The 10,237-nt window shown below is 42.3% G+C and overlaps 2 protein-coding genes across 6 annotated transcripts in view; one reads left to right on the forward strand and one right to left on the reverse strand.

Moving 5' to 3' along the window:
• Positions 1–10,237, forward strand: part of MED12L (mediator complex subunit 12L) — a 153,606-nt gene that overhangs the window by 34,959 nt on the left and 108,410 nt on the right. For all 5 annotated transcript variants that reach the window (XM_074593305.1, XM_074593308.1, XM_074593306.1 and 2 more), the window contains 2 exons: positions 282–386; positions 1,377–1,553. In XM_074593305.1, the coding sequence (XP_074449406.1) occupies positions 282–386; positions 1,377–1,553 (282 nt within the window). The remainder of the gene's footprint in view (positions 1–281; positions 387–1,376; positions 1,554–10,237) is intronic.
• GPR171 (G protein-coupled receptor 171) lies at positions 2,776–5,554 on the reverse strand. The gene is made up of 2 exons (XM_074593316.1): positions 5,419–5,554; positions 2,776–4,325 (listed from the first exon to the last, which is right to left on the reverse strand). Exon 2 carries the CDS (start codon positions 4,274–4,276, stop codon positions 3,308–3,310), a length of 969 nt encoding a protein of 322 aa, XP_074449417.1. The 5' UTR covers positions 4,277–4,325; positions 5,419–5,554; the 3' UTR covers positions 2,776–3,307.

Genomic DNA, 10,237 nt, shown 5'->3' on the forward strand with positions numbered 1-10,237 from the left:
GTCCTTGGAGCAGAATTGCTCACAGGGATATACTGTAAAGTTTTGCTTCCCCCTTTGGCTCCTGCCCTTTTCTGTGCTTCTGTGGATTTAAGCTTGAGAAATACTTCAGTGAATTAAGGCTTACCATAAAGATTTAAAAGCCGGTGTCTGAAAACTTCCTACCATCAATACTTTTTCTTAATTCTTAAATAGGTAGAATGCTTGGGTTTACCTGTGATCAGTGAAATGGGTCTTCAATAAAATGTGACTGATGTTTGTTTTTTCTCTCTGGCAATTATTAGGATCATAGTATTATGGAACAAATGGGCATTGACTCAGGAACTGCTAGTATTTTTGATGATGTAGACAAGAGTGACTTTAAGGCAGATTTTGGTTCGGAATTTCCAGTAGGTTTAACTTTCGATTTTCTGCATGTCTTTGATGCCTGTGCCTGCTGCTTGCTGTTGTCACTGAATGTCTCTCCATGCCCTAGCACCACCTTGCTTCTTCCATCGACAGCCAATGTCCTTTGGCATGCAGTCCCTGCCATCTTTCAGTGCATGGCCTCCTTTCTCTGCATCTCTGCTCTATGACAACTTACTGCTCTTCTGTGCTTGTTCTAGTTGTCCACCTGCACGCGCTCCTCTCTCCCTCCCTCCCCCTTGCCTCCGGCATATTCAGGTCTGTGTATTACAGTTAGGCATGAACAAATATGGAGACTTACCCACTTCTTTGACATTGAGGAACCCCAAATTGATACCATATGCTTTTCAAGTGACTGTTCTATGTCTTGTCTCAGTCTTCCAAATCTGCTTCCCCCTCTTTTTCTTCTTACTGTTAGCCTGAGTGTGCATTACTCTCGAGTCTCTTAGTTTCTTCCTTTGGATTCGTCCTTGTTCTGCACCTGCACGGACTCCTGTGCCCAGACCTATCAGTGTAGATCCATTTGCAGGATATTGGGACCCCTGTTTCTGCCTAACATCTGTGATATTGGTGGTTTCGAGCATATCCATGCCTGCCTACGATGTCTCCTGTCACCTCCCGCTTCACCCTTTTCATTATTTTCCCTCGGTCACTGGAATATCTCAGTTTCTGTGTCACAGCAGCATAAGAACTATGGAGACTGTTCTGAATCATAATGCTGTTTTTCCTGATTGAATACTGCTAGTTTAAAACTTGTCTAGTAACAATGGAGATGCGCATAGAGATATAATCTGTATATGTATCTTAAATTTCAAGCTTGATTACCATTGCCCTTGCTTTGTCTATCTTTGAAAAACCTCAGATGTTTAAAAAGTAACTATAAGCAAGAACAAAATCGTATCTCTGAATGCAATTGCTGAATTTAGAAAGCTGGAGGTTACACTTACCTTAAACGTTTGTTTTACATGACTTAGATTTTTTCTCCGATGCCTGGGGAGTCTTGTGAGAATGTGAACTCTTCTTTAGACAGAAGAATTTCAGTTACCAGCGAAAAGTCAGTCAAGAGGGAAAGACTGAGAGAACTGATTTTTCCATCCAATTATGACCTCCTTCGCCATTTGCAATACGCAACACATTTCCCTATACCTCTGGTGAGTGACCTCCGTACTTGTGCGCGTAACGGTGCTGCCTGATGTGACAGCAAAGCATTTAAAGGAAGAAAAGTTCACCGTCTGAAGATAGCCGGGCTGTGTGACCCCTGCCTGAGGGCTCTTGGCCGGTTCGGGTGCCACAGTTACTGCCAGTGTGCGCACACCCTGTGCTGCAGGATGGCTTTAGTGCAGCATGCGGGCACCTTTGTTTTATCGGAAGGGGTTTAGCTGGAAGAACACTTAAGAGGTATAATAATGTGTGATGACTTATTCGAGTAAGGAGATAGGCACCACAATAAAACCACCGTGTTCCAGGGTCTAATAAAAGTTTGCTAAATAGAAAATTTGATATTGTAGTTGGCCAGATGCACGAATACCAAAATATCTGAAAGAAATAGTTCTGAAATGTAAGGGACAGAATGGTGTTATTTCCTCCCACCTACTCCTTTCTGTTTCTAGCGTGGATTTTTAGCTGCTGCTGCTGCTGTTGTGTTTGTCTGTAGGCTCATGGGAACTGAAGAAAGCCCCACGAATATCATTCCAGATCCCAAACCCTCATTCGGTTTACTTTTCATGTTTTCTGCTGTGCTGGAAAAAGGGCCCAAATACTGAACAAGCCTTAAAAATGGGACTGTATCTACTAAATTTTCTTTTTTTAAACAACAACGATAACTTTTTAACAATATTAAATCCTGTCAATACAGTGTCATGTGAGAGTATGATGTGATAACCACAATTTTCTTTGCATTACACTTCTTACTCCACAAATTTTGGGTTCTGACTTATTGCAGGTGAACTGTTACGAGAATACTGAATGAGCTTTTTCTGTTCAGGACAGTTTTGAATGCTTGCTTAAAGTTTGATTTATGTTTTGCCCATTTTAAGGACTAGAAAAAAGATAATTTGATTTGGTTTTGTTCCTGAAACGTTTTGGGTTTACAGATGGAGCTAATCCAGGTAGCTGGATTTTGCCTATGCAAATTGATTTAAATTATTGACTATTCTAAATACGCATTTTTTTTTAAGTAAGTATAAATTAGAATATGAATAAACTTAGTTGCTGTTTTCTAAATTTCTATAAGTAAAACAAGCAAAGAGAACACACTGGATATTTATACTTACTCTTTGTCTTAACTTTAAAAATTTCCTTGAATTTTCTGCAATAACATGTTAACTTTTTTCATATTCATTGAAGCAGCAGCAAGGAAAGGCAATGGAACTTGCAAGGACAAGAAATTTATTTATAAAGACTGCAGGTGTGATGTAAGCAGATACAATAATTTTTAATCAGTGCAGCTTAAAATCACTTTCTGGTGTAAATAATGCCCTCTAAAATGTTTTTGGATTAATTGTATCTGTGAAAACTTTGCAGCTTATGAACTGCTATTAAATAATCTCTTCACTTGATTGCACCAAGTCGTTTAATATACTAAGTACAGAATATTTAACTTAGAAAAGGTGAGTTCAGGTGTTTACCGTAAATAATTACAAGGTATGTTTGAGTCTGAACATGTTGTATTCTTAAGTGTTGCTGGTCCTTGGTAGGCCGTCGCTGGTACGTTGAACGTTCTGCTAGTTCAGACCTACTATGTGAATGCATAACGAAGCGATGGGTATTGTTCAAGTTTTTTCCTTCTGCTTGGGCCTACTCAGCAGGAACGTTGTTGACCACGGTAGCTATGCTCGCAATTGCACAAGGGCTGTTTATACTGTGGATTTGCATGTTCTTCTGATGTATTTTAGAATCAGTACCCTTACATCTGCAGTTCACTTCTGTCTTGTACTTCTTCATCTGGGAAAACCTTTGCCTCTTTGGGTGCTGCAAAAGTCTCGGTAAATTTCAATCTGAATGATTTGGAAAGATGGTAATACAGAATAGGGTCAAAACAGAGGTTTGATACTGCAAACAGCAAAGTAGATTCTTTAGCTTTAAAGAGAGCTTGTTTCAGAGAGCAGCTGGTTATGGTATCGCTTTGGCTCAAAGTGTAGGGGATGCGAACAATGTGGTATGGAACAAAACACAGTAGGTAGCCTGCAGTTACGAGCAGTATGTTGATGAGGGCTTTCTTCACGTTTGCGTAACTCTCGCTGTATTTGTTTCGGTAGAGTTGTCTAACAACGAGGAAATTGGAAATCAGAATCACAGCTGAAAAATTCAGGAATATTGCTGTACATATGAAATTAGTAAACACGTGCCAGTCTCTTCCAAATTTTGTTTTGAAATCGATGCATCCTGCACCAGGTCTTTCTTCAATGTTTTTTATTGGAATAGCCATGTTAGGTACTGTTATAAGGAGAACCATTGTCCATACGACTGCAGACAACATCTTGGCAAATCCAGGCTCTTGAATGCGGTAGATCTTACAACTGTGCATTAGCTGAAGGCAACGATCCATGCTTACAAATCCCAAAAATATAATTGATAAATACATGTTCAGGTAGATGAAACAGGCTGTAACTTGACAGTGGAATATTCTCAGTTTCCAGGATGCTACTCCTAGGTCAACGATAATCTTTACTGGCAACGCCAAAGTCAACAAAAAATCTGCTGTTAAGAGGTTAATTAAGTAGATGCTCATACACTTCTGTTTGTGATCTTTTTGTGTGAACGCCCATAGTGCGAAACAACTTCCAATAAATCCCATAAGAAAAATCAAGTAGTAAAAATAGGTAAAAGGTTCCATTTCTTCACCGATATGGCAGTGTGAAACATTGCGTGACATTGTAAACTTCTTGTGCAAGTTGGCTTTGCTGCTAGGAGATACCAAGAACCTACAAAAAGAACCAAGATGACATCAATGACATCAGCTTTTCCTGAGCAACAGTAATTATTCTCTGAGAATTTTGTTTGATTTAATGGAAAAAATGCAATTGGGAAGAAATATTTTTCTCTCTCTTCGTGCTGCTTCACAGATATTCAAGACGGCTTTGTTCTCATGTTGGAAAAGTTTGGAAATGCATTAGGATTTGTTCTTGAAAGCATGTAAGACTTCTGAGAAACTTTTCTTCTTGAAAATGTATAGACTTCTGAGAAACACTCACTTTGAGTGTTTGGTTCAGGCCTTCCCCTCCCCCGCCCCGAAACATAAGAAAAAAAGAAAAGGTTTGAATCTATTTAAGCATCTGGTTAATAATGATCATACTAAAACTTTGTAACTTCTGAACAATTGAACCTATGCCTTAAAAGAGGGTGATATTTGTAGCAGTCTTGTTCTATAAAAATGTGTTAGGAGTTTTGAAGTTAATGCACTCTCAAACCACTACGCGGCTACGTCAGGTCGGTGAGCAAATAGTTCTAATCAGTCCTAAGTTTTTTTGCAAACTGCTCTCTCTTCTTACTTGAACAGAGAATAAATTGATAGCGTATTTTTATGAAGCCTTTAGAAAAGGCACGTTTTGAAAGAAGCAGCTACTAAATAATTTTGCTCGCTTCCTTTTTGGCCTCGACTAGATATTATAGGGAAGAAAAGCGGAAAATTTTGGTCTTATTTTAACTAAATATACTACTCCATGACCGGGGTGTTTTTTTTTTTGTCCTGAAATTGTATAACCAAGTTGAATTAAGTTTGGGTAGTAAGTGTGGTGTAGGTGAGGAGCAGGCAGGGCTGTGGGAGCTGCTGGCCTTGCTGCCATGCTCCTGGGGATGTGGGAGTTTCTTGCGTTGGGGCAAACCGAGCCCTGAAAAGCTCCTGAAAGCCCCCAAGGATATGGCATGGCTGAGAAGCCCAGTAACGCTGACTACTGGCAAAGCAGCGGCTGTGTTGCTCAGCACTGGAGTGCCTGACTTTGGCATTGCTAATATTTCAGCCTGTATATTTACGTAGCTCTAGATAAGCTGGAGCAGATGAAGACTAAAAGCACGTACCTGTGTTAGTGGTCTCTGGGGTCTTCTGAGCATTAGTCTGCAAAGGTCTGATGGCTCTCGACGGCTGCTCTCGCAGTCCAATAGTGTGTTAATCTTTTCCCCTGGCTGCGTCTGCTGGTTTTCTGAAACGCGTCTGTGGTTTTTAAATGCGCTGATTGACGCAGTTAAAACCAGCATTTAAATAACTAAACCACGTGGAAGTTACCTAAAAAAGAGGTGACAGAAAAATGTCAGTGTTCACGGAACAGCCCGGAGAGACCTTTCTTTCCTGTTCCTGGCGCAGGAACCCGCGTGTGGGGCTGGCTGAGCCGTTCCTCGGGCAGTTGGTGCTGGGCACGGCGAAATGGGGAAGGATGGGGAGGAAAATGTCTGCGAAAGAGCGGAGTTAGACATGTTGATGTGGCCAGTAGCATGGATTATTACAATTATTACCATTCAAAATACATTTTTGTGGAGCAAAGATGGTCTGAGTTGCCTGACCTGTCCGCATCAGCGCTGACAGGGATGGTGAATAGTGCTGTCGACTGGCTGATACTTTGCGGACCTGGAGGTCCTTCAAGCCTGAAGATTTAAGTTTAAATGTTTATTGTGTGTGTAAGGATGACGAGATATGTGTGCTTTGGTCAGCTCCAGCACGTGGACTTTTTCCTTGTATTTCCTAAAGCTAACATTAGGTTAGTCCCAGATTCTTGACCTGGGGCTGTAGATGTGTGACCCTAATGGCTGTTTCCTTCCTTTTGTTTTTAAAAACCAGAAACTCTTTTCCCCGCCCCGCTGTACGTCTTACATGTAAAATCCATCTGGAATCAGGGATTTGCAGTGTAGTTGGCCCTCATTCATTATAATATTCCTACATGAGATTCCATTTTTTTCTAGAGTTGCCACCTAATTTGCTGATTTAAAGTCACATAGGGATTCTACTGATAGCAATTAAAATTGTAAACCTTTGGACATTTGCCAAGCGCTATTAAAACTAAAAATGACACATTAGGGATATAGGGGAAATGTTTATAATTAAGCTTTTTTTTTTTTTTTTTAAACTAGGAGAAAGTGTCTAGCACCAGGCTAGAGGGCTGAGGGACTGACGATACTGAAACCCCCAAATGTTAGCACTTTGTTGTAGTTGAGCATCCACAGGAATTTACAAATTGCGTACCAGAGCTTTGTGAAGAAACGAGTTAAGAATGTCTGGTTTTAAGTTTAGTCATAAGCTTTAAGTTCAGACCATATTTGTAGAAATGTTTGCAAAGCTTCATAGTCTGGAATGATCCTATGTTCAGTTTTGAGCAAACATGGACTAATTTTATGGTGTTATGCTCATCAAGCAAAACTGATCTTTCCATACTTGTATTTTTCTTTTTTTTTTTTTTTTTAACTTGAAATGCAGCATTCAGTCATTTTTTTGTGTGCTTGTGCTTGTCTCCCCTTTTCTGTCAAGTCAGTTTACAGCTCAGAAAACTTTTCTAGGTCTAAAAAGACGAGGTGATGGGTAGGTAAACCTTTACTGAAAAATGGTCTACACTTCCTACAGAAGTGTTGCAGGAGGAGAAGAAACATGAGAACATGAGGCTACTGAGTTGTAATTCTGTTTTTATTGTGGTGTCCCCTTTCCCTGTCTATATGTCTAATTTAAAGGCCATTTTAGTTCATAAATTACGGATGCAGATGGTAGATTTCGCTGTAATTAAAGTTGCTGAGCACTTCTCATCATAAAACCTTATTTTTGGTTGTTTAAACTTTTCTGAATTTTTGACTTTTTATTTGAAATTTTCCGTGATGCATGCCTGCTTTGGCTTATTCCTGGGATTGGGGGGTGGAGCAAGGAAGGGAAGGGGTGCTGGTGTGGGTGGGAATTTAGCCAAAATGATTAAATCATTTCTGAGAACAAAGCTAGAAAAAATAACATCTAACCTTAAAAAAAAAAACCCTAGATCTGATGACCTTTAAAAGAGCATGAGGAGCCTTGTGTTTCGAATTGGACACACCAAAGATTTATGTGGGTGGTCCTTCTGTCAGGATCAGTTCTGATACCTCTCCACATTTTGCATGTTCATTTGGAGAAAGGTTTTACGTCCAGAAAAAGTTTCCAGAGGCTTTCTGGTGCTCTGCTGTTAGAAGGCTTTTACGTTTTCTTTTTTCTTTTCCCAAGCACCCTCCACTGCAGGTATGATCCAGCTGAGCACCCGCCGCTGGCTCGGAGCAGGGGGCAGTGGCCACGGGAAGGGGGAGCCCCAACTCCGACGTCGCAGATGAGGGAGAGCCTGGACTCGCTCCTGAAGGCTGCGGGCCAGGTTACCCACGGGGGATGCAGAGGAACTGGGAGAAGGGGAAGGGTGTGAGAGTAGCCGGCAGGGATGGGGAGTGAGCTTGGGTGGACCTTGGAGTACTTGTGGGTTCTCCTCGCCTGGGGTTGGACTCTTTGAAGCTGTGAAATGTTACGTGGCAGCATCGTGTGTGGGGAGTGTTGGGGCTGTGTGGGGCGGTGCTGCCCGGGCATGGGAGAGTGGGTGTCTGCCTGTGTGGGCTCTGCTCCTTGGGGATGAATGCGTTGTGTAGTGATTGTGTGATGTCCCCGGCACATGCTCGGGGCGCGCTAGTGCTCGGGTTGGCTGACGATTCCCCCAGGAGATGCCACCAGAGGTTTTTTCCCCCTCCTTCAACAAGTCGCCTCAGGGGTTATTTACTCAAGGCTCCTTAGGTAAGGGTCCTGTGGGACTTACTCAGGATTAAAGTTAATTACAGATGCGCTATAAGGGGTGCAGTTAAGTTTTTGTACAACTTTATTTTTGTATTGGAGGAGCACAGGCAGGATTGCATGGGAGTGTGTGTTGACAGTATGTTTGTCCTTATTTCTGCGGCTGCCAGGCAAGTGCAGCTTATGGTGAGGGGATGTCTCCCAGCCCCTTGTTTTCATTGTGTGTTCCCTTGTCTTCAGCCCTGGAGAGCATTAAATATTAGCAAGCACTGGCCAGGCACGGATGTTCAAGGCTCTGTGTTATTTCCTCTCTTTAAAATATATAACAACTGCTTAAGCCATCTGTTAGGAAACTAATGTTTGAATCTACATCATTCATATCTGTATATCTTTTAAATCAGGAAGCTTCTCAAGCATAAAGTTACACGATTCCTCTATATAAGGTTTTTAAGCCTACTTCCTATGCAGTTACAAAAGTAAGGCTTATTTGCCCGTTGTGCCCACATGGACTCTCTCTGTCAGATTTTCCGGCGTCAGGTGCAGTGGGAGAAAATGGAGAAATTTCACCCACACTTAGGTGGGGAAAGGTAACTGTAAGCTTCCTGCAGTGTGGGACAGTGCTGGGGGAGCAGGAGACCTTCCCTCTCCCAGAGGAAGTATCCTGAGAGATACTTATTCTGCTGTGTCCTTATTCCGCTGCTTGGCATGAAGCAGCCCAAGAGCAGGATCAGGCGGTTTGCAAGGGGGGTCCAGCCCCGCAGCCCCCGGCGGGAGGGGGAGGCATGGGCAGAGCCGTGGCGGCCGTTGTTCCTCCTCTCGGCCCAGGCAGTGACACCATCTCCTGAGGGCAGATCTCCAGAGGCATGTTCAGGAGTCAGCTGCGACAGCTGCCATGGAGAACGTTTTGGGGTGGATTACTTGCATGAGGGGTGTGGCTCTCCTGGGCCACGCTCTGTATAAACGAAAGTTTGAGATTTAATTTTGAGTTCGAGTTTTGATTTCTTCAGTGTCTGTTTATGTGCCTGTACAAGCCAGACAGATGTGCACGGGTAGAAACTCCGCAGTCGATGTGTGGTAGTGTACTGATGGGAAACCCTGGTTTTTATCATGATTTTGTATCACTTACATGGTGGTAGACAGGAAGAAAAAACCAAAAAACACTTGCAAACACTTGATTTTTCTTTCAGCTTATCTTTGAGAGAAGTATTCAAAGTCAGCCTCAGAGGCATGGAAATGAGCAGATAGTACAAATCACTCCTGAGAGAGTCTTCCTCTCTTTCTGTGCGTGGCTCTCACAGTCCTTGTGTTGGTATTGAGGTATGTCTTTGAGGGGCGATCTTGGAGTGGTGTCTTTGCTGTCCTTTAGTCATGTAGCCAAGAAGTTTTTTTTCATGTACAAACATGTACAAAGTAGCAAGTTTAGTATTTTCTCTTACGGCTTTTCATGACTTTTGTTGACAGATTAAATTTTTTTATCCCATTGCAATGTCTGCATTGTAAATGAAAAATAGGAATGATCTTGGCACAGGGTAGGTATGAATTTTGAGCAGAAATAGCTATTTCTGATGAAGAAAAATCTGATTCATATATTTTTTTTCAGAGCATAAGGAGGTAATATGTGTTCAGTGTAGCCTGCGTCGCCCAACCTGTCGGAAGGGGAAGGATCTGTTCTGCTTGGCACACAGCGCAGTGTGAACTCCAGATACTACGGGCAGATAACCACATCCTGGGGATGAACCTTAGCAGCAGCTGGCAGAGCACGCCTGCCTACTGTCAAATAGTGGGTGGCTCCTCAGCCTGTCCTGTCGCCTTCTGTCAATTATCAATATTTTGTTTTAATTGTTTGAACAGCCTTTTACAGACACGCAGTGCCCTGAAGTGACGGTTATTAGATGCGCTACTGAAGATACTTCCATAAAAATAATAAAGGACTTATTTATTGGGGTGAGAGGGGAGAACATGCTTGAGGGTGTTGGCAGAGGGAAACTAACCCATCCCTCCTGTCCCTTCTGTGTTAAAGTTAGCAAATACGAGGGGTGCTCTCTCACTACCTCTGCTGGTTGTGACTGTGTGGCCTTGCTAGGTATATTGAAGTGGCATCTGCCCCCTCTTTGGTGAGTTGTT

Source organism: Larus michahellis, chromosome 6 (assembly GCF_964199755.1).
Source record: "Larus michahellis chromosome 6, bLarMic1.1, whole genome shotgun sequence".
NCBI lineage: Eukaryota > Metazoa > Chordata > Aves > Charadriiformes > Laridae > Larus > Larus michahellis.